Source organism: Petromyzon marinus, unplaced genomic scaffold (genome assembly GCF_048934315.1).
Source record: "Petromyzon marinus isolate PM22_M1 ecotype Great Lakes invasive population unplaced genomic scaffold, UKy_Petmar_22M1.pri1.0 PM_G_Scaffold_49, whole genome shotgun sequence".
Lineage (NCBI taxonomy): Eukaryota > Metazoa > Chordata > Hyperoartia > Petromyzontiformes > Petromyzontidae > Petromyzon > Petromyzon marinus.
In genome coordinates this window covers 106789-130879 of record NW_027423001.1, presented here as the reverse complement: position 1 = coordinate 130879, position 24091 = coordinate 106789, and the positions used below count along the sequence as shown (strand labels likewise).

The 24091-nt window shown below is 50.0% G+C and overlaps 1 protein-coding gene and 1 long non-coding RNA gene across 5 annotated transcripts; one reads left to right on the top strand and one right to left on the bottom strand.

The window, feature by feature from the left end:
* Positions 1-388: 388 nt before the first annotated feature.
* LOC142917407 (uncharacterized) lies at positions 389-5498 on the bottom strand. Its single transcript, XR_012936981.1, has 4 exons — positions 5096-5498; positions 4155-4404; positions 3139-3477; positions 389-1263 (listed from the first exon to the last, which is right to left on the bottom strand). It is a non-coding gene; the product is annotated as an uncharacterized LOC142917407 (long non-coding RNA).
* A 518-nt stretch (positions 5499-6016) lies between these two features.
* LOC142917406 (uncharacterized) lies at positions 6017-22618 on the top strand. 4 transcript variants are annotated; one of them, XM_076062060.1, is made up of 8 exons: positions 6017-6199; positions 7038-7173; positions 11077-11252; positions 12175-12443; positions 13742-13898; positions 18741-19115; positions 19255-19417; positions 19639-22618. In XM_076062060.1, exons 1-8 carry the CDS (start codon positions 6115-6117, stop codon positions 19889-19891), a joined length of 1614 nt encoding a protein of 537 aa, XP_075918175.1. In that variant the 5' UTR covers positions 6017-6114; the 3' UTR covers positions 19892-22618. The 4 variants fall into 4 exon arrangements, with proteins under 4 accessions (XP_075918175.1, XP_075918174.1, XP_075918173.1 ...); XM_076062059.1 differs by having other exon boundaries at positions 6018-6199; positions 7026-7173; XM_076062058.1 differs by having other exon boundaries at positions 6037-6199; positions 6987-7173.
* Positions 22619-24091: the final 1473 nt, after the last annotated feature.

Sequence of the window (24091 nt, the reverse complement as noted above, 5' to 3'; positions counted from 1 at the left end):
GAAATCTTTATCACAACATTTGACCACGACAGAGGAATCAAGTTAAGTAAAACCATTTTGAACGCGAATGAGAAATCTCCCCCCACCCTCCCCCGATGACGCGCGAGCGTTGCTAGGGGCAACCCCCGGGCAGCTTTAGCGGCGCAAGGAAATACTTAAATAATGCGAAATAGCACTAAATTGTTAATTTAACAACTTTTAAAGTTTACGGATGGGAAAACAGAATGGCGCTGGCTCACCACGGGGCTTACGGTGTGGTACCCGGCTACTTTTTTAAAAGTAAACTCCACGATTCGCGAGCAAGTGTGCGTCCACACAGAGACAGACAGACGCACAGAAAAAATGCCTTTTATAGGTAAGAAAAGAAAAACGATGACGAGACTCAATATGTGAAGAACACGGGATTTATTCGGTTCACAAGTCAACGGATATAACTTCAAAACACTTTTATCGGTCATCTTTTTCTCGAGACAGCGTTCCCGTGGGATTATTTCCAAGTCGATAGACGACACCTTTTTTTTACTCATCCTGGCAGACACACACACAGACACACGCCTCTGTCTGTGTGTGTCTGTCTCTGTGTGTGTGTGACTGTGTCTGTGAGTATGTCTGTGTGTTTCTATATGTGTGTGTCTGTGTGTGTCTATGTGTCTGTGTGTGTGCCTATGTGTCTCTGTGTGTGTCTGTGTCTCTGTGTGTGTCTATGTGTCTTGTGTGTGTCTGTGTCTATGTATCTCTGCGTGTGTCTGTCTTGGTGTGTTTGTCTATGTGTCTGTGTCTATGTGTCTCTGTGTGTCTATGTGTCTGTGAGTATGTCTGTGTGTGTATGTTTGTGTATTTCTATGTGTGTGTCTGTGTGTCTACGTGCTCTGCATGTGCCTATGTGTCTTTGTGTGTCTGTGTCTCTGCCTGTGTCTATGTGTCTTGTGTGTGTCTGTGTCTATGTATCTCTGCGTGTGTCTGTCTTTGCGTGTGTTTGTCTGTGTCTCTGTGTGTGTCTATGTGTCTCTGTGTGTGTCTATGTGTCTGCGTGTGTCTATGTGTCTGTGTGTCTATGTGTATGTGTCTACAGTGACACGCGGTGGTGGTAGTGATGGCGGTAGTGGTGGCGGCCGTGTGGTGCGTGTCGAACTTCTTTCACGCCGTACGTATCGTAAACATCGCCACAGGGGAGATTAAGGTGGCTGCGGGTGCTGGCGATGATTACTGGGCGCCCCCCTGCCCGCCTACGCCGCTAAACGTCGCTCGCCAGTCTGTTCCAAGCTATGGGGTAGGGGGAGCGAGATAGAGAGGGGGGGGGGGGGGTGGTGGTGGTGGTAGACCTTTGTCTTGCGGCGTGTAAATATTGTTGCGTGCGTGCGGGGTTTGTCCATGTGGTGGCGGTAATGGTGAGTCGAGCAAAAGCGGTGAAAGTTTTTGGGGTCGCTCCGAGCTCACCCTGTCACCCATCGCTCTCGAGCTCCCTCCTAGGGGAGGATGACGAGGTTGACGAGGTTGACGAGGTTGATGATCCTCATCGTTTGTGGTTGTGAATGCAGAAATAAACATCAGAATCTGGTGGTTTCATTCTGACCTCCGATCCTGGTCAGCAATTGAACGTCGGGAAACCCTCGCACCGAGGGGCCCCACCAGTGGGCGTGGCCGTGCCCCACCAGTGGGCGTGGCCGTGCCCCACCAGTGGGCGTGGCAGTGCCCCCATCACGTGGCGTGTGTAGTGACGGCAGCTACGCTCGGAGTGGCTGGATAATAAAGCTTGAAACGCACAGCAAACCACGTGGCCTCGGTGACACGCGATGCGAATAGGACAGGCAGCCTATACAAAGACAAAGGCACCCCCAGTAGCCTCAGCACACTTTTGTGGCAAGTTCTGTTGGGAGTAGCAATTAAGGGCAGCACTGTAGGGCACTCCGGGGTGGGGAGATAGGGGGGTGGACAGCACCACAGGCCATCAGCCAGCTGCAGAAACATTCCCCTCCTCCACTCATCTCACTCACCCAGTCACCCCTCCACTCACCCCTCCACTCACCCCACCACTCATCTCACTCACCCCTCCATTCATCTCACTCACCCAGTCACCCCATTCACCCCCCCACTCACCCCTCCACTCACCCCTCCACTCACCGCTCCACTCATCTCACTCACCCCTCCACTCACCCCTCCACTCATCTCACTCACCCCTCCACTCACTCCTCCACTCACTCCTCCACTCATCTCACTCACCCATCCACTCACCCCTCCACTCACCCCTCCACTCACCCCTCCACTCACCCCTCCGCTCACCCCTCCACTCATCTCACTCACCCAGTTACCCACTCACCCCTCCACTCACCCCTCCGCTCACCCCTCCGCTCACCCCTCCACTCATCTCACTCACCCCTCCACTCACCACTCCGCTCACCCCTCCGCTCACCCATCCACTCACCCCACTCACCCCTCCACTCATCTCACTCACCCAGTTACCCACTCACCCCTCCACTCACCCCTCCGCTCACCCTCCGCTCACCCCTCCGCTCACCCCTCCACTCATCTCACTCACCCCTCCACTCACCCCTCCGCTCACCCCTCCGCTCACCCCTCCACTCATCTCACTCACCCCTCCACTCACCCCTCCACTGATCTCACTCACCCCTCCACTCACCCCTCCACTCAAGCCTCCGCTCACCCCTCCGCTCACCCCTCCACTCATCTCACTCACCCCTCCACTCACCCCACTCACCCCTCCGCTCATCTCACTCACCCCTCCACTCACCCCACTCACCCCTCCACTCATCTCACTCACCCAGTCACCCACTCACCCCTCCACTTATCCCACTCACCCCTCCACTCACCCCAATCACCCCTCCACTCATCTCACTCACCCACTCACCCCTCCACTCACCCCACCACTCACCCCTCCACTCATCTCACTCACTCACCCCTCCACTCACCCCACTCACCCCTCCATTCATCTCACTCACCCAGTCACCCACTCACCCCTCCACTCACCCCACTCACCCCTCCACTCATCTCACTCACCCACTCACCCCTCCGCTCACCCCTCCGCTCACCCCTCCACTCATCTCACCCCTCCGCTCACCCCTCCGCTCACCCCTCCACTCACCCCTCCGCTCACCCCACCACTCATCTCACTCCGCTCACCGCCCAGCCCTCCAGTAGCCCGAGCTGCTGCTGGGGGGCGTTGTCCCCCAGCGCCGCGTTGGCCCTCAGCAGGAACCTCGTGCGGTGACGCCGCCTCTCCCCCCCCCCTCCCTCCCCTGCCAGCAGCGCCCTCCTGCACCACCCCCTCGTCCGCCTCCTCCTCCTCCGCGTAGGCCGCTGCCAGCAGCAGCTCCGCAATGCCTCCCACCGTGTCGCCGTCCCTCAGGGCCCTCCCCGGGGGGGTCGCCCCCCCCCCCACCGCCCCCCCCGCCGCGTGGATCCGCGCCGAGCGGCGCACCGGCGTCACGAGCCGCGGCCGCGAGGGGGGGGCTGCCGGCGCTGCGGTGGAAGGGGGGGCCGTGATGTTAGGGGGGGCAGCCAGGGTGGTGGTGGTGGTGCAGGAGATGTTGGCGGCTGGGGTGGTGGTGGTGCAGGAGATGTGGGCGACTGGGGTGGTGGTGGTGGTGCAGGAGATGTGGGCGGCTGGGGTGGTGGTGGTGCAGGAGGTGTGGGCGGCTGGGGTGGTGGTGGTGCAGGAGATGTGGGCGGCTGGGGTGGTGGTGCAGGAGGTGTGGGCGGCTGGGGTGGTGGTGGTGCAGGAGATGTGGGCGGCTGGGGTGGTGGTGGTGCAGGAGGTGTGGGCAGCTGGGGTGGTGGTGGTGCAGGAGATGTGGGCGGCTGGGGTGGTGGTGCAGGAGATGTGGGCGGCTGGGGTGGTGGTGCAGGAGATGTGGGCGGCTGGGGTGGTGGTGGTGGTGCAGGTGTGGGCAGCTGGGGTGGTGGTGCAGGAGGTGTGGGCGGCTGGGGTGGTGGTGGTGCAGGAGGTGTGGGCGGCTGGGGTGGTGGTGGTGCAGGAGGTGTGGGCGGCTGCAGTCACGAAAGCTTTAAATAAAAAATGTTCGACTTTAAATTAAAAAAAAAATTCGACTAAATTAAATTAAAAACTTAAAACATTTTTCGACTTAAATAAATTAAAACAAATTTAAAAAAAATTTCGCCCTCAAAATCACTCGAACCTTGGGCAGCTGAGGCGCGCGAGTTAACTTCGTCCATCGTAGACATCGCCGGAGAAGTTGTTGTTGTTGTTGTGCTGTTGTTTAGTCGTCGTTGTATAGCTGTTGTATAGTCGTTGTTTATTTGTAGTTTAATGTTTAAAGTGGTAAAGTTAAATGGTTAAAGTCGCAGCCTAAGTGGAGGCCTTCGAGGCGGCCATCGACAAATTCTGAAATTTCGCGACCCTTGCCCCCTGAACTTGCCTCCGATTGGCTGCGGGAGAGGACATACACACACGAGTGTACACCATCACACCATCACACACACAGTGCACACCACCACACTATCACACATACAGAGTGCACACCACCACCCTATCACACACACAGAGTGTACATCACCACACCATCACACACACACACCTCACGCTTTCTCTCTGTTTAAACGTGAAAACTCTTAAACTCTTAAAACACCAACCCTTAAACACTAACCCTTAAAAGCCAACTCTTAAACACCAACCCTTAAACGCCAACCCTTAAACACCAACCCTTAAACACCAACCCTTAAACACCAACCTTTAAACACTACCCTTAAACACCAACCCTTAAACACCAACCCTTAAACACCAACCCTTAAACACCAAGCCTTAAACACAAACCCTTAAACACCAACCCTTAAACGCAAACCCGTAAAAGCCAACCCATAAACGCCAACCCTTAAACACCAAACCTTAAGAAGCAACCCCTAAACACCAACCCTTAAACGCCAACCCTTAAACGCCAACCTTTAAACACCAACCCTTAAACGCCAACCTTTAAACACCAACCCTTAAACGCCAACCTTTAAACACCAACCCTTAAACGCCAACCTTTAAACGCCAACCCTTAAAGGCAAACCCTTAAACACAAACCCTTAAACACCAAACTTGCACGCCACAACCTGGACGGTAGAGGGCATTCTTTACCTCACGCTTTCTCTCAAAAGTGGCGACCTCACACTCCTAGCGGGTCGTCCTCCTCCTCGTCGTCCTCGTCGTTAATTGAGCAACAAAAATAAATTTTCCGGCGTCTGCACCCCCCTCACGAATTAAAAAAAATGGCGGTGGGTGAGGGGGAGGAGCCAAAACAAATTGGCGGGAAAACAAAAAAACTTCGCGTCACGTGGGAAGGGAGACGCCAAATCCGATTGGCTCCGAGGCGGGAGCGACTTTGAGGCAATTTTTTTTTACAGTACGAAATTACAAAACTCAACATCGACAATAAAACTCGCGTTGGCATTCGCGCCGGTGTAAATAAATGTAAAAAAAATAAAAGTTGTATTGTTGACGTACCATATTTAAATCAAATGTTTTTACTCGAACGCGATTCCGTTGTTTCGATTCATTCTCGTGCTGAATCGTGTCGAGCTATGATTACGAAACGCGAATCGTGATCCGAGTTTGCTAAGCCAATGGGAGCGCAACGCTGCTAAAGGCAGCGTCCAATAGGAGAAGGCGATGGTGGGAGGTGGCCGGGTGCCGCTTGGACCAATCAGTGAGCAGGGTGTTCAATGTTTCCCGCTCTTTCGGGGGTTTTTTTGTTAATCACAAAAACAATATTTAAACCCCGGGGTAAAAGTTATGGAGAGCATTGTTTTAATAAGTGTGTAGTCGGAAAAGTTTGCACGTAAATTATATTGAAACAGAGGAGCAATAACAATAATATAACTCCACCAATATCTTCTACAATGGATTCCAATGTTATCCCAAAGGTAATCGATTCCAACAGCTATAAACACTACCACCAACTCGACTCCCACTTTATCCCCATTGAAAATCGATTCCATGAGCACCATTCACCAACAATCGATTCCCATGTTATCACAACGGGAATCGACTACATACCATCAAAATTCTCCAACAATCGATTCCCATGTTATCCGCAAAGGAATCGATGCGAGTATTTTAATCGAACCGAGAATCGATTTTCCCTCCACGTGAGGTTCATGGAGATGGGGAAGTTCTACGGACCTGGTCGACTCCTCCACCTCCTCCTGCCTCTCCTCCTCCACATCGTCACTTGCAGCCACGGTGAGCCGAGCGGGACAGAGGTCGATACATCTGGTACCAAGCTGTGGTGTACGTGGGGAGCGGTGGTGCAGTGGTTAGCGCACTGTGTGAGTGTGTGGGGAGTGGTGGTGCAGTGGTTAGCGCACTGTGTGTGTGTGGGGAGTGGTGGTGCAGTGGTTAGCGCACTGTGTATTTGTGGGGAGCGGTGGTGCAGTGGTTAGCGCACTGTGTGTTTGTGGGCAGTGGTGGTGCAGTGGTTAGCGCACTGTGTGTGTGTGTGGGGAGTGGTGGTGCAGTGGTTAGCGCACTGTGTTTGTGGGCAGTGGTGGTGCAGTGGTTAGCGCACTGTGTGTGTGTGTGGGGAGTGGTGGTGCAGTGGTTAGCGCACTGTGTAATTGTGGGGAGCGGTGGTGCAGTGGTTAGCGCACTGTGTGTTTGTGGGCAGTGGTGGTGCAGTGGTTAGCGCACTGTGTGTGTGTGTGGGGAGTGGTGGTGCAGTGGTTAGCGCACTGTGTTTGTGGGCAGTGGTGGTGCAGTGGTTAGCGCACTGTGTGTGTGTGGGGGGAGTGGTGGTGCAGTGGTTAGCGCACTGTGTGTGGGGGGAGTGGTGGTGCAGTGGTTAGCGCACTGTGTGTGTGGGGGGAGTGGTGGTGCAGTCGTTAGCGCACTGTGTGTGGGGGGAGTGGTGGTGCAGTGGTTAGCGCACTGTGTGTGTGTGGGGAGTGGTGGTGCAGTGGTTAGCGCACTGTGTGAGTGGGGAGTGGTGGTGCAGTGGTTTGCTCAATGTGTTGTTCACTCATCTCCCCAGCTCCGCCTTCCCCATTGAATGTACGTTTGGAATCTCGAGACCTCCTTGCAGACCTCTGCTGGGACCCCGGTGAAGTTGACCCCAAAGGGGATAGACCCCCAATTGTTGAGCCTTCAACCATCGACTCCACCACCACCACGGCCAACTCAACTTTTCTGGACGTTACCTACACAGTTCAGAGCAAACTGTGAGATGCTCCCTCACTCACCCACCCGCTTCATCACTTACCAACTCACTCACCCACTCACCAACCCACTCACTCAACCACCCACTCACTCAACTACCCACTCACTTATCCACTCACTAACTCACTCACCCACTCACCCATTCACCCACTCACCTATTCACCCACTCACTCACCCACTCAGTCACTCGCCCACCCACTCACCCACCTACTCACCCACCCACAAACCCACTCAACCTCCCATCCATTCACGGCTGAATTCACTCACCCACTCATTCACTCACCCACCCATCCGTCACTCACTCAACTCACTCACCCTTAAACCCACTCACTTAATCACTCACCAACCCACTCACCCATTAATTCACTCACCAACCCACTCACTCACTCAACAACAACCGCGATTTGCCACTAATTGGCTGTGACATCATAATGGCACTTGTGCCAGACTATATGCACGTTGAGGCCACGTCAAGTGTTGAACGCCCGCTGGCAGGAGCATGCTGGAGTAGCCCACCGATGGGACTTTGTCCAGATCTTTCAGGAATTTGTGAGCTCCTCACACAATCCTGCCTGGTTAAACCCAGGATGGATTAAATTTCGATTTAAAGCTTTCGTGACTGCAAGGATTAATCTTCTTTGGTTCTTTCGGTAAAGTCACGTAGAATGAGAATAAAATAATACATTGATAAAATAAAATAACACAATAATCTCACGACGTTTCGGCCACAACACAAGCAGCCTTCATCAGGTGAAGGGACGAGACTGTCTGGAGGACAGCGCTGTGTTATTTTATTTTATCAATTTATTATTTTATTCTCATTCTACGTGACTTTACCGAAAAAACCAGGATAGATTGTAGGCAGGCCCGCCTAAATGTTTCGAACTGGCAAAGATGTTCCATTAGGGGGCTCCACGTTTTTCAAGCGTAGAGAAGGAAGGGAATGATTGTGGCCAAGAAGACTTGAAGCTTCGTGCAGAGCGACAGACCAGGTAGCTTCCACACAACGTTACCGATGAAAAGATATTGCCACGCGACTGATTCGGAGTGAGACCTCACCAATTGGGAGTTGTGGGGGTGGAGTGTCTGATGGTACAAAATACCCAGGCAGGTGCTTAGTTTTGGTGGGTCTGATGGTAAGGCCCCACCTCTTGGTGGCAAGCTCCAGGTTCAGCAGCAGCACCTCCAACTCCTCCTCTGAGTGAGCAGCACTTACCAGACCATCAGCATATGTAACATGGTTGACCAATACGGAGCCATCCCTTGACTGCACCTGGGCATCAATCATCCTCCCATTGTATCTGTACCAGACGTAAATTCCACCGATACAGCCATCAAAGGCTTCACAAACTACTTGGTCGAAATAGGTGTTAAATAATGTGGGACCCAAGGTGAACAGGTAATGGCTCCAACTCCCAGTCACGTAGTTTTATCCGGGCCCGCTCACCATCATGAAGGTCCTTAATTATTGTAAGCAGAGGGTCAGGGACTCCGAAAGCATGAAGAGCAACCCAGAGCCCAGGCCTACTGATGGTATCATAGGCCTTGACCAGGTTAATAAAGCAGAGATGTAGGTCTTGTTGGAATTCCCTACACCTCTGCTGTAGCAGATGGACGGAAAATATGGCATCTGTGCAGGACCACCCTTTCCTGAAACTTGCATTGTGGCTCCGCAAAGCCTCTCCTCAGCATGCCTGGCAGGGCGATGTTGAATAATCCTTGCCAGGACGTTTCCCGGCACACTGAGGAGTGAGATGCCCCTGTTGTTGTTACAATCTGTGCGGTCTCCCTTCTTAAAGAGGGGGGACCACCAGGGCATCCTTCCAATCCTGCGGAACCCGTCCAGTGGTCCAGACTATTGTTATGATGTCATGTGCACAAACGCCACCCTCCCTCAACATTTTGCTCGGGGCCTTTCCTGGTCTCAGACTCTGGATTGCCTTCAGTACTCAACAGATGGCACCTCACCCAGCCACTTACAGGGGGTGACTTCCAACATTTGAGGCACCGCAGCCTCAGCAGGGTCATCCCCACTTTGTCCCACAATGTTTTCCAGGCTGAGGGATTTTCCCTCCCGCAGGACCTCACAGAAATGCTCAGCAAATCTGCAAACCTGTTCCTGGGGGTCGGAAATTGAATCACCGTTCTTTCCGCTAAATATGGAAATAGGTGTGGCGCTGCAAGTTACTTTTTTGACGGAGTTATTTGTGATCGCGGGCCATTGAGGCAGATTCCATCTGCTCAGCAACCCGCGACCACCACCAATCCTTGGAACACCTCACGGCTCTCCGAACCTCCGAGCGAAGGCTGCAGTAAGCCTCCTCATTCTCTGACGTGGGATGCTGTAGACGATTAGAGTGGGCCTGTCACTTTTCTCAGCCAGCCTGAACACCTCTTCTGTCAGTGAGGGTCTCTGGCGAGGTCTGGACCGTATTCCCAAGCAGCCATTAAAGATGCATGAGTCACAGTCCAAAACCTCGCCCATTTCCCCTCGACATCAGGAGTGGGGGACAATGCCAACCCCAGCTGCAAGCGATGATGAAATTCTCACTTGCAACTTTCATCAGCTAACTGAGACCAGGCCACTGGGTTTGAATGGGGTCCTGGGTATACACCCACCATTGGAGTAGAAGAATGGCAGGCGCATCTTCCAGATGGCAAGTCGATGGTCAGTGAGCAAATCAGCTCCATGGTAGGTCCTTGTGTCAAGGACATGGGCCAGCATCTGCTGTTCCATCACTATGTAGTCCAGCAGATGTTCTTTGCTTGGACCTGGCATGCATCCATGATGTTGCGTGGATGCGCCGATGCCAGAACAGCGTGTTGGTAATTACAAGCCTATGGGCTGCACAAAAATCGTGCAGCCTTCTACCGTTGTTATTGAGCTGATCTGGCCCATGCCTTCCAATCACTCCAGACCAGGTGCCAGCATCATGACCAACTTGGGCATTAAAGTTGACCGACAATGTGAATATCCCGAGGGGCCACTTTAGCTAGCACTTGTGACAGGAGCTCATAGAAGGCATCTGACTCATCGGCCTTGCCTGCGTCCCTCCACGGATGTTCGTCTTCGGTGGGGGCATAAGTAATGACGACCACCGCTCCTCACCTCTGGTTGATGGGAAAGCGAGCCCAAAGTAGCCTGGGGCTTACAGCTTCCCACACCTCACCGCCACACTCCCACGACCCCTTCATTATTTTGTTCATAAGAAGAGCCACTCCCTGTTGTTTGGCAGGCTCCTGCCCCGAGTAGAGGACTGTCCACCCCTCATGGTGGCAGGAGCCAGAGCCGGTCCACCGGACCTCCTGAATACCGCAGAGATCCAGGCGGTACCGGTCCAGCTCCCGACAGAGGAGTGGCAGCCTCTCCTTCGCAGTGAGCGTTCGAACATTCCACGTGGCCATCCACAGTGGTTTTTTGCTGTTTCCAAATGGGGTTTTGTAAGGAGACGTCATCGACGCCTGTCCCGCCGGGGCACTAAACAACGCGCATAATTTGATATTTTGCGTGTTGTTTAGTGGTAATTAATTGAAGGTGGAGCGGTTAACAGCCCCTTGCACACGTTCAGAGCTCCCTTTGACCATTGTGGTGGCTACAAACGCCCACTCACTCACCAACCCACTCACCCACCCACTCACCCACCCACTCACTCAGCCACGCACTCAACAACCCACTCACCAACCCACTCGCCCATTAATTCACTCAGCCACTCACTCGACAACCCACTCACCCACTCACTCACCAACCCACTCAATCAGCCACTAACTCGACAACCCACTCACCCACTCACTCACCAATCCACTCGCCCATTAGTTTACTCACACACACACGTCTCTCTCAGTCACCTGCTCACTCGCTCCTCACCACTCCTCACCATTTCCTTTCCATGTTTCTGTCTGCGCAGTTTTGGACAAGTCCACTGGCAAATCGTCTGCTCTGCCACAACAGAGACGCGGTGCAATGTCTCCTCAGCGCTGGAAGATCCCACCGACCGCTACCACCTCCGCGTCAGATCCACCGCCTCATCATCACCACTGTCCTCACCCTGGGTCGTGGTTGAGGTCGTGCACTTGAAGACAAGTGAGTGGCGTGAGATCGGCCATGTGCCGCTGTCTCTGTCTCTGTGTGTGTCTGTGTGCCGAATGGCGGTTGTTGATGTTGTGTGCTCGCCAACAGCACTTACCCCAACTGTCTGTGCAAGCTATATGAGAGATCTTGTTTTTATGTGTCTGTGTGTGTTTCTGTCTCTCTATGTGTGTCTCTTTGTGTAACTGTTTGTGTCTCTGTGTGTGTGAGTGTCTGTGTTTAGGTCTCTGTGTGTGTGAGTGTCTGTGTTTGTGTCTGTCCATGTGTCTGTGTGTCTCTGTGTGTGTGAGTGTGTTTGTGTCTGTCCATGTGTCTGTGTGCCTCTGTTTGTGTGAGTGTCTGTGTGTCTGTGTGTGTGTGAGTGTCTGTGTTTGTGTCTCTGTGTGTGTGAGTGTCTGTGTTTGTGTCTGTCCATGTGTCTGTGTGTCTCTGTGTGTGTGAGTGTCTGTGTGTGTGTGTGTGTGAGTGTTTGTGTCTGTTTGTGTCTCTGTGTGTGTGAGTGTCTGTGTTTGTGTCTCTGTGTATGTGAGTGTCTGTGTTTATGTCTCTGTGTGTGTGAGTGTCTGTGTTTGTGTCTCTGTGTGTGTGAGTGTCTGTGTTTGTGTCTCTATGTGTGTTACTGTCTGTGTTTGTGTCTCTGTGTGTGTGAGTGTCTGTGTTTGTGTCTGTCCATGTGTCTGTGTGTCTCTGTGTTTCTCTGTCTGTGTCTGTTTGTGCCTCTTTCTGTCTGTGTCTGTCTGTAACTTTCCCACTCACTCTCACTCACTCTGTAGAACAGGGGGAGATCACACAAACTCCAAACATACAACAGCAGGCATCGTCAGGGTCTGGATTCGAACCAACGGCCTCCGGCTCACTAGGCGAGGGAGATAACACCCCCCCCCCCCACGCGTGACTCCCCCCCCCGGTGTCTCAGCTGTCCTCAGTGCTCCGATATTCACCCTGAAGCTCACCAAGAAAAGGACGGTGGAGGAGGGTGATGGCGACGGCTGTGACGACGGCGGTGACGACGGCGATTGTGTGGTGGCTGGGAAGGTAGACGCGGTGGTTGACGCAGAGCCGGAGGTCTGGGAGCTGTCAATGTCGGCCTACGTTGAGCGTTTGTTGCTGAGAAGGATGGTGGGGCACCGACTGGATTTCTTTTTTCAAGCGGAGTACTCGGCAAAAGGGGGCGCTCCGAATGCGGTGAGCGGTTGCGGGGGTTGTGACGGGGGTTGGAAGGTTGTGGGGGGGACGTGAGTGGTGATTGAGAAGCCTTGGGTATCGGAGAGAGTAGCCAAACCTTGTGAGTGGGTAAGTTAGTGAAAGAGTTAATGAGTGGATGAGTGAGTGATGCTACTCTACTACTGATGATACCTCTGTAGTGTACCACTTCTGAGACACTAATCGTAGGAGGCAACACGTCTATTCTACACATTTAACAATTGTTCACACACGGGATAACTACAGACTGGTCAGAGCAGCCGGCACGCTGCCTGACGATGAAGACGTAGCACATTGGGTTCCACTCCACCGACAGACAGCCTTTATCCAGCCTCAGGACTTCCCTTTTATGCCCCCCCGGTGTGGCCTGGCTCCGCCCTTGGCCACGCCCCCTTCTGGAAACCCACCAGAAGGCTCTGGGCCATACCTCACGTGTCCCCTCGGGCACCCTTGCCACACATCCCTTACCCCGGCCTATCACGTGCTCCACCAGCCGGCCGGTTTGCCATGTCCTCATATGCCCCCTACTGCCAGCAGTGCGCATCATGCACCCGAGTAACCCACTCCGTGGCATTGCATTCTCTGCTGCCAGAACGGCCGCTGCACCCTGCTCTGCTGGCAGGTATGGCTGTGACGCCCACATCTCCTCTCTCTGTCGGTAACCAGCACCACGTGCCGTAGTGACCCATTCTGTGTCACTTCACTACGACTGTAGTGAGTCCAACTGAGTCGCAGACGTTATTCTTTAGAGGCAACACATTTGTTGTAACACGTGACATACAAAGGGGTAACTGCCCCTTTACCAGATATAGCCTAGGGGTGGTGACCACCCAGCTAACTAATCTATACGTCGGAGTTACAGCTACGAAGGGTCGGACCCTCACTCGGGTCCCCGGCCACATGTTGATGCCTTGTAGGACGTAGAGCTTCCAGCTTGTAGACGTGGAGCTTCCAGCTTGTAGACGTAGAGCTTACAGCTTGTAGACGTAGAGCTTCCAGCTTGTAGACGTGGAGCTTCCAGCTTGTAGACGTGGAGCTTCCAGCTTGTAGACGTGGAGCTTCCAGCTTGTAGACGTGGAGCTTCCAGCTTGTAGACGTGGAGCTTCCAGCTTGTAGACGTGGAGCTTCCAGCTTGTAGACGTGGAGCTTCCAGCTTGTAGACGTGGAGCTTCCAGCTTGTAGACATGGAGCTGCCAGCTTGTAGATGTGGAGCTTACAGCTTGATGACACGACTATTGATGATGATACTACTACTACTGATGATGATGCTGCTACTCCAGGTGAACTTCGTCAGTTGCCACCACGCGGTGTGTCCGCCTGGAGACGCTGATGAGTACTGTGCCCGTGCGAGGGTCATCGCTGACTTCCTGTGGCGGAAGGCAGGGGAGTGGTCTCCGCTGTCCTGTGTGTCCGTCCCTCCACGACACAGTGCCGTGGGTGAGTGGGTGGGTGAGTGGCTGGGTGAGAGAGAGAGATGTTTGTGTATGTGTGGTGATTGCAAATCCTTTGATATCGGAGTAAGTTGCCAAACCTTGTGAGTTGATGGGTGAGTGAGTGGGTGGGTGGATGTCTATGTATCTGTATGTATCTAAATTAGTCTCTATGTATCTTTATGAGTCTCTATGTGTCTCTGTATCTCTTTGCAGAGTATCTGTGTGTCTCTGTGGGTCTCTGTGTATCTCTATGTAGGGTCGCTATGTATCTCAACCAGCCTCCATGTGTGTCAATGAGTCTCTATGTATCTCTGTAAATCTCTGTGTGAGTAGTTTATGGGTCTCTGAGTAGTCAATGAGTTTTCTGTGTGAGTAGTCTATGGGTCTCTATGAGTGTATTCATCGGACGACTAAAGTTATTAAACTGAGTAAAGTTATATTCTTGGTTCTTTCGGTAAAGTCACGTTGAAGGGAAACAATAAAATAATAAAATATATATAAAACAATAACATTATCACAACGTTTCGACTGTAACACAAACAGTCATCATCAGGTGTGAAAACCAACGGCAAAAAACATTTGAAAGAAGTGGCGGTTTGTATTTATTTTTAAACGTTAACACCACGGACAGCGATTTGTCAGTTTGTTTATAAGGACGAGTCCATCTATGTTCGGAAAAGAGGAGGGGGAGACGAAAAATTAATGTATGCTGTCTGAAAGCCACCGTAAACGTGAACAATCAATTAAGACCCGAAATGGTTTATCAAATCCTTCCAATGATTGCTAAGCCAGAATCCATCTTCTCGGTTGAAATTGTCTCTGTGTTTGTATATGTGGATAACCTCATGAACGAATCTCTCGTGGTAGCCCGATGGCTTGCAAAGAACCTCTGTCTTGGAGAAGTCAATGTCATGTGAGCCTACTGAATTATAACAGTGATCTGCCACGGCCGAGGTGTTGGTCTTACCGTGTTTAAGGTCTGCTTTGTGTTCACGAATGCGGTCCGAGACATGTCGTTTGGTTTCTCCAATGTAACTACTACCACAGAGGCAACTTGGTTTGTAGACACCAGGGTACTGTATGTCCAGAATCACATCTTTTACAGACGAAACCAGATCACGGATGTTATGTAATGTGTTGAAACTGACCTGGATCTTGTGTTTATTCAAGATTTGGAGATCTTTTTTGTGATCCCCGCAATGTAGGGTAAAGTAATGGTTTTGAAAGGCTCCTCAAGAGGGTCATTCTTCATGGTTTGAGTGATAGCTTTGCGGATTGTATAGTCGGAGTAACCATTAGCCTTAAGAGCTTGGTGTACGTGCTTGAGTTCACTGCCTATGTGTTCCTGGTCGGATATGCATTGGGCTCTATGGTGCAGAGTCTTGATGAGATAATTCTTCTGTGATGGATGGTGGTGGGAATCCGGTTTCAGATATGCATCCGTATAGGTAGCTTTCCTATAGACAGAGTGGCTCATTGAACCATCAGGTCTCTTTTTTATTAAGACATCCAAAAAAGGTAGCTTGCCATCTTTTTCGACTTCCATGGTAAATCTGATGGCTGGGTATATGGAATTGATGTGGTCGAAGGATTGGTCTAGAGCAGGCCGGCCATGTGGCCAGATGACAAAAGTGTCATCCACGTACCTCTTCCATAAGGTTGGGCCGAGAGTGGCAGTCTGGATGTCGTCAGTCTCAAATTTCTCCTTGAAAATGTTGGCTATAACTGGAGATAGGGGGGAGCCCATTGGGGTTCCCTCAGTTTGTAGAAAGTTCCATTCCAAGTGAAGTATGTATTGGTTAAGCAGTGTCTCACCAGGGGGGGTACCTCAATGTTTAGTCCTTGATGAACCAAGTCTTCAATGATTGCGATGGTGTTAGGTACAGGAACTTTGGTGAATAAGGAAACTACATCAAAACTGACAAGCAGGTCGTCTGGGGACAGGGAAATACCCTTGATTGTCGATACCAGTGCGTAGAATTTTGTACCGCAGAGGTGGTTTTTCCAGTGAAAGGACGCAGGATTTCAGACAGAAAACGAGCCAGTTTGTAGGTGGGGGAGTTGATAGAGATGATGGGACGGAGGGGTGTATCTACTTTATGCATTTTTGGTAAGCCGTATAATCTTGGTGGCCTGGCAGCAGAAGGTTTCAACAAAAACTGTTTAGATTGATCAATTAATGCGGTTGAATCAGAAATAATTTTGTTGGTTTGTGTGACGAGGCTGTTGGTGGGATCTCTTTTTATTTTTGTATAGCTGCCATCGTCGAGTAATTCTTTCATTTTGTTGTTATATTCTATTTTATCCATGATGACAGTAGCATTGCCCTTGTCAGCTGAGAGGATTACAATGTCATCCCTCTTTTTTAATTTGTATAATTCAAAACGCTCATCTTTGCTGAGGTTGCTAGCTGGCATCTTAGCGTTTTTGAGGGTTGCAGCGATTTCAGATCTTGCTACGTCTGCAGCGATGTGACCCAGCCCCTTGAGAACAACGTCTACTTGGGCAATGATATTAGTAACTGGTATGTGTTTAGGGGTGACTGCAAAGTTTAGACCTTTAGCTAAAACGGATTTCAGACCATCGGAAATAGAACTGTTACTACGATTAATTACGACTTTGTTAACGTCTAACTTTTTGGTGTGTGGGTCCGGTCTTTTGTTGGAGAGGAGGTTAAATTTGGAAATCAGGTTGTCCTTACATTTGGTTGACATAGTAGCAGCTGAAGAGGCAGTCATATTGTCTACATGTTCCCAATCTGATGTGGACATTGTTGCCGTCAATGATAAGTGTGATTTGTAGAGTGTCTTGTCTAACTGATCTAGTTCGGTGCGTATAAGTCAGATTTTCTCTGAGATAAGAGCTAAGCTAGTTTTGAAAAGAATTCGTTTCGCATTAGAAGAAGTTACATCAGCAGAGGTCAGTGTAAATGCGATTGGTATTACCCCAGAGTCGCGACATCTCTTCAGAAAGGTGAGAGACTCGATCAGCTGAGCCTTCTTATCCCGGAGTTTGTTGAAGGATCTTAAAGTTATGTGGAAACCCTCCCCGTAGAGGTGGTTAAATTTTGATTTAAAGCTTTCGTGACTGCAATAATTCATATTCTTGGTTCTTTCGGTAAAGTCACGTTGAAGGGAAACAATAAAATAATAAAATATATAAAACAATGAAATTATCACGACGTTTCGACTGTAACACAAACAGTCATCATCAGGTGTGAAAACCAACGGCAAGAAACATTCGAAAGAAGTGGCGGTTTGTATTTATTTTTAAACGTTAGCACCACGGACAGAGATTTGTCAGTTTGTTTATAAGGACGAGTCCATCTATGTTCGGAAAAGAGCAGGGGGGAGACGAAAAATTAATGTATGCTGTCTGAAAGCCACCGTAAGCGTGAACAATCAATTAAGACCCAAAATGGTTTATCAAATCCTTCCAATGATTGCTAAGCCAGAATCCATCTTCTCGGTTGAAATTGTCTCTGTGTTTGTATATATGGATAACCTCATGCACGAATCTCTCGTGGTAGCCCGATGGCTTGCAAAGAACCTCTGTCTTGGAGAAGTCAATGTCATGTGAGCCTACTGAATTATAACAGTGATCTGCCACGGCCGAGGTGTTGGTCCTACCGTGTTTAAGGTCTGCTTTGTGTTCACGAATGCGGTCCGAGACATGTCGTTTAGTTTCTCCAATGTAACTTCTACCACAGAGGCAACTTAGTTTGTAGACACCAGGGTACTGTATGTCCGGAATCACATCTTTCACAGACGGAACCAGATCACGGATTTTATGTAATGTGTTGAAACGGACCTGGATCTTGTGTTTATTCAGGATTTGGAGATCTTTTTTGTGATCCCCGCAATGTAGGGTAAAGTAATGGTTTTGAAAGGCTCCTCGAGAGGGTCATTCTTCATGGTTTGAGTGATAGCTTTGCGGATTGTATAGTCGGAGTAACCATTAGCTTTAAGAGCTTGGTGTACGTGCTTGAGTTCACTGCCTATGTGTTCCTGATCAGATATGCATTGGGCTCTATGGTGCAGAGTCTTAATGAGAATTCTTCTGTGATGGATGGTGGTGGGAATCCGGTTTCAGATAAGCATCCGTATGGGTAGCTTTGTGTGAGTAGTCTATTGGTCTCTGTGAGTAGTCTATGGGTCTCCGTGTGAGTATTCTGTGGGTCTCTCTGTGAGTAGTCTATGGGTCTGTGTGTGAGTAGTCTATGGGTCTTTGTGTTTGTAGTCTGTAGGTCTCTCTGTGAGTAGTCTGTGGGTATCTGTCAGTAGTCTATGGGTCTCTGTGTGAGTAGTCTATGGGTCTCCGTGTGAGTAGTCTGTGGGTCTCTTTGTGAGTAGTCTATGGGTCTCTGTGTGAGAAGTCTATGGGTCTCTGTGTGAGTAGCCTATGGGTGTCTGTGTGAGTAGTCTATGAGTCTCTGTGTCAGTAGTGTGTGGGTCTCTGTGTGAGTAGTGTGTGGTTCTCTGTGTGAGTAATTTGTGGGTCTCTATGAGTAGTCTATGGGTCTCTGTGTGGGTAGTCTATAGCTCTCTATGAGTAGTCTATGGGTCTCTAGTAGCCTATGGGTATCTATGAGTAGCCTATGGGTGTCTGTGTGAGTAGTCTATGGGTCTCTGTGTGAATAGTGTGTGGGTCTCTGTGTGAGTCGTGTGTGGTTCTCTGTGTAAGTAATCTGTGGGTCTCTATGAGTAGTCTATGGCTCTCTATGAGTAGTCTATGGGTCTCTGTGTGGGTAGTCTATGGCTCTCTATGAGTGGTCTATGGCTCTCTATGAGTAGTCTATGGGTCTCTATGAGTGGTGTATGGGTCTCTGTGTGGTCTCCCTGCCCAGGCCCTCCCGTGGGTGTCGTGACGGAGGGCCAGGCCTTGGCAGCCATCGGCCAGAAGGTGGCGCTGCTTCACTGCCACCTGCGGGTTGCGGCCGCGGTGACGCTGACGCAGGTGAACTGGCTGAAGGTCACCGTCGGTGATGACGGCCGGAAGAGGGCCAGCTTGGCGGTGCTCAATCCACGACACGGCACGGCATACCCAAACTCTCCCCTCATGGGCCGTGTGCGCTTCCGCGCCGGGGGGCGCGGAAGTGCACGCGGCGACTTCTCGCTGGAGCTGCTGGACGTGCAGCACGGCGACGGGGGCCTCTTCCTCTGCCACGTGGCCACCTTCCCCACCGGCAACTTCGAGGGAAGCGTCAACCTCTCCGTCGTCGGTGAGAATTGGCGCTCTCCGTTGTCTTTCTTCGCCGGCACTGTGGCCACAACTTTGCCACAACTTTTTTCGTCGGACGAATAAAGTTGTGGCAAAGTTGTTGTTGCGGTCGTTGTTGTTGTGGTCATTGTGCCACACAGAGAAGCCGACAGTGGCATCGGCGTCAGCGGCGTTTACGGCTGGCCTGGTCTGCCGGGCCCCCTGGGCCGGTCAGGCCGGCAGGTCCTGCTGGGCCACTGTCGTCGCCGTGGGCCTCGCCCTCGCGGCCGCACTGCTCTACCGCCGCCGACTCCAAGCGGCCGCGTGAGTCGCCCACCTCGTCACCTTCCTCGCCACCTCACCCCCTGGCTGAGCCTCTCACCTTTAACCACCGCGGAAGTGCACCGCCCCCTCCCGCTGCCCGCTTCCCCGCTCGTCCCGATGTCGCTGGAATGTCACTCGAACGTCAGCGGCGCCCCCCGCGGGCTTCCTCGTGCGACGAATCACCGCTGTGCATCCCGCCCACCCCCCCGGCGCGTGTGCAGGGAAGAGCCCCGCGCCTCCCGCAAGCCACCACCAGGCGGCAAGGAGGACGACCGTGGCCACGTGAGTGGGGGGAGGGGGGCGCGTGGGATCGGAGCACGTGGGATCGGAGCAAGCGAGATCGGAGCAAGCGGGATCGGAGCAAGCGGGATCGGAGCATGCGGGATCGGAGCAAGCAGGATCGGAGCACTCGCCGCTCGTGTGTGTTGTGATGATGCTCTGCATCATCAACATCTTGATTTAAAGCTTTCGTGACTGCAGTAATTCATATTCTTAGCTCTTTCGGTAAAGTCACGTTGAAGGGAAACAATCAAATAATAAAATATATATAAAACAATAAAAATTCTCACGACGTTTCGACCATAACACAAACGGTCGTCATCAGGTGTGAAAAAAAAAAACCAACGGCAAGAAACATTTGAAAGAAGTGTCGGTTTGCATTAATTTCATAATAAAGGTTTTTGGGTTAGATCGCGTTATATATAAATGTGTCGTAACCCTCCACCACCCGACACGGCCAATCAGCATGGAAATGGAGGTGAATAACACACTCCCATTCCTAGATATTTTGCTTGGACATGGCCTAAACGGTAAAATAACACACAGCATTTACAGAAAGCAAACGCACACTGATGCCTATCTGAATGCAGAATCACATCATCATCCAGCTCAGAAATCCTCTCTTATCAAGACGCTCATACATCGGGCTAAAACAGTGTCAGATGGTGAGAGTCTAGTGAGAGAGATTAAACACGTTAAAGATGCACTACGACAGAATGGCTACAATAATGCTCAAATTAACAGAGCACTGAATGCCAAATCACGATCGCAAAGCAATACTGCTGAAAGCGACCAGATTATTAAAACAATAAATCCATATATCTCAGGAGTAACTGACAAATTAGCCCGTGTTTTGCAAAAGCAAAACATTACAGTAAGATTTGGTACAGTACACAAAATTCAAAAACTAGTATCTTGCACTAAAGACGCATTACCTAAATTATCAACAGAAGGTGTATATCGGATTGATTGTTTATGTGGCAGCTGCTACATTGGACAGACGGGACGTAACAGCGTAAGACTAAAAGAACATCAGAGAAATATTAAATTATCTCAAACACAACTTCGGCAGTGGCAGAACATGCTTGTCAACAAGGACACTCAATTGATTTTGACAATGTTGCAGTGTTGTGTAAAACTAATTATTACTGGCAAAGACTAATTAGAGAATCCATTGAAATTGAGAGGAATAAGAATAACTTTAATCGCTCTGACAGCTACAGGCTTAGTGCGGGCTGGAAGCGTATTATTAAATAATACACATTACATTTTGATTTAAAGCTTTCGTGACTGCAGTGATTCATGTTCTTGGCTCTTTCGGTGGAGTCGCGTTGGGGGGGAAGCAATAAAATAATAGAATATCTATGTTTATTGCTTCCCTTCGGCGTGGCTTTGCCGAGGAAGCTAGGAATATGTATGCACATTACAATTCCTTATAGGGGAAACACATACTAATTAACGGATTACTAACATAGCATATAATCATTAACACATTACAACTAATTACTAATCTACAACTCATTACTAATCATAACCAATGACTGATTACTAATCGATTATATAATTACAATACCCCCCCCCCTCCGCCTCTAATCACTGCACCTGATATGAGTTAAGTGATGACGTCACCCTGCTGCTCTATATAAAACCGGGAGCAAGCGAGGGCTTTACCATTCTGGCGAATTGCCCGATGATGCTGGATGTATTTACCAGCGAAACGTCGTACTCTAACTGTAAATGTGGATTCACTCTTCAACACACCGGTGGGCTAAAATAGTGAATTATTTGTCTTTTGTCAACGTGCCACTTTTTTTGCTGATTGGCCGTGTCGGGTGGTGGAGGGTTACGACACATTTATAAATAACGCGATCTAACCCAAAAACCTTTATTATGAATAATATTGGTCGCTAAAGCCTACGTGTTAAATTGCATTAATTTATTTATTTTTAGATGGTGTATTTATAAAAAACGTCAACGCCACGCACAGCGATTTGGCAGTTTATTTAGAAGGACTAGTCCATCTATGTTCTGAAAAGAGGAGGGGGGAGACGAAAAATTAATGTATGCTGTCTGGAAGCCACCGTAAGCGTGAACAATCAATTAAGACCTGAAATGGTTTATCAAATCCTTCCAATGATTGCTAAGCCAGAATCCATCTTCTCGGTTGAAATTATCTCTGTGCTTGTATATGTGGATAGCCTCATGAACGAATCTCTCATGGTAGCCAGATGGCTTACAAAGAACCTCTGTCTTGGAAAAGTCAATGTCATGTGAGCCTACTGAATTATAACAATGATCTGCCACGGCCGAGGTGTTGGTCCTACCATGTTTAAGGTCTGCTTTGTGTTCACGAATGCGGTCTGAGACATGGTGTTTGGTTTCTCCAATGTAACTAAGTTGCCTCTGTGGTAGTAGTTAGGTCTTAATTGATTGTTCACGCTTACGGTGGCTTCCAGACAGCATACATTAATTTTTCGTCTCCCCCCTCCTCTTTTCAGAACATAGATGGACTTGTCCTTCTAAATAAACTGCCAAATCGCTGCACGTGGCGCTGACGTTTTTTTATAAATAAATAAACCGTTTAAAAATAAATAAATTAATGCGGACCGACACTTCTTTCAAATGTTTCTTGCCGTTGGTTTTTCACCCCTGATGACGACAGTTTGTGTTATGGTTGAAACGTCGTGATAATTTTTATTATATACTTTATTATTTTATTGTTTCCCTTCAATGTGACTTTACCGAAAGAGCTAAGAATATATATATAAAATATAATCGTTAGCCATCCTTGTTAATAAAATAATCACTGACGCGTTTATGTTTTATAAAATGTATTTGATGTTCGTGAACTTGTAACAGTAGTTAACTCTTGAATTTTTGTAAATATTTTAACATCAATTAAAACATGAATAGTGAGTCCAACTGAGTGGCAGATGTTGTCTTTAGGAGCAACACTTTAATTAAACTATTAACACAACATACCCTAGGGAGGTGACCACCCGACTAACAACGCTACGGCGAACCACACCTATGGGTTTGCGATCCCGTTCCGTACCACAAGCTGGGTCCCATACCGCTTGGCTGGAGGCTTCTTTAGCTTGACGTGGATCTCCTGCCTCTCCAACAGTAAGAACCCCGAGCTCCTCTCAGGGGAACCCCCTTATATTGGGCAGGGCTGGGGCTGCCTCCGCCTCTCTCTCGCCCTTACCCGAAGGCTCTCGAAAGCTCTTCCCGGATCATGTGACCACCCACTGGCCCCCTCCACTGGTGGCCCCCCTCCAGTATCATCCGGTCACGTGTCCCCAAGTCAGCCAGAGTATCACGACCGATCGTAACCTTGGCTGACTCTCGCTCCCTCAACGGGAGCCCGCACCGCACGCCGTGCGTGGTGTCCCCACGCTTAACCGGCGCTCGCCCAAGCCCCCACTAGGGCTGGTACTACACCCCGTATCCGTGGTGTCCACAACAACAATGTAACATCTGCCGTGGCCTCGCAGGCTCGGCACCACACAGCGATATTCTCAGTCACTACACAGGTAACATTCATGGTGTGAGACGTATTCCCTAAGGATTTTTAAGAGGGAGAGATATTTATATGGGGAGCTGGGAGGGGGGGGGGCAATCGTGACGCTAGCACGTTGATGTTAGAGGTTTGATATATATTTGTGTGTACACTTATTTGTTAATGGTTTAATAATAATTAAATAGTTATTGGCAGTTTGCAGTGTTAATATTGTTAAACTCACCTTTTGCCCGTCCAAGGACAGGTGTATTGCAGTAAATCTGAAACATACAAGCGAAAGGCATATCGCGGCGTCTTATTAATTGCATCAATTCGTGTGCAATTTGTGAGGCCGCAGTGACACAGACCTGTTTCACGTCAAGGTTATAATCCCTTGTTTATCGTGACCACCTTTTTACTTTGATGTCTCAACAACAGCGTTACGGAGATCGCGTGACGTGATGAGGGTTCTGCCTTTGTAGTGAGGGTTGTAAGTTGACGCTGAGGAGGGATGAGGCGTCTCCCCCCCCCCCCCCCCCCCCATGTGGATTGACGTCACCTGCTCGTGACTTTACCTATCCACGTGATTTTAACGAGAGACCCAACAATGTCGTCGATGCCGTCGTCACCAAAGTTTTAAGTCGACATTTATCGTCGGTATGTTTGGCTGCCACAATTGAGGCCTATATGCTTATTGGTTGCTTACAGTTCGGGATGAACTTTCATCTTAAGGCCTCGATCTGCTCGGCAATGTATTGTCACATTCCCGAACACAGCACGAGGTTGAGTTTCCTTACTGGGCCAACTAATCGCTCGGATGTGGACAAAGCAGTCGCAGGTGGTGACTATGAGGAAGTCGCGTGATTTTCGAGAGCATTTCAATTGCAAGATTG

Excerpts from the sequence above, each read along its gene's own strand:
- LOC142917406 (XM_076062058.1), top strand. The coding sequence starts at position 6,115 with ATGGAGATGGGGAAGTTCTACGGACCTGGTCGACTCCTCCACCTCCTC. Across the intron at positions 12,444-13,741 it reads AAGGGGGCGCTCCGAATGCG|GTGAACTTCGTCAGTTGCCA; the intron begins GTGAGCGGTTGC and ends CTGCTACTCCAG. Across the intron at positions 13,899-18,740 it reads TCCACGACACAGTGCCGTGG|GCCCTCCCGTGGGTGTCGTG; the intron begins GTGAGTGGGTGG and ends CTCCCTGCCCAG.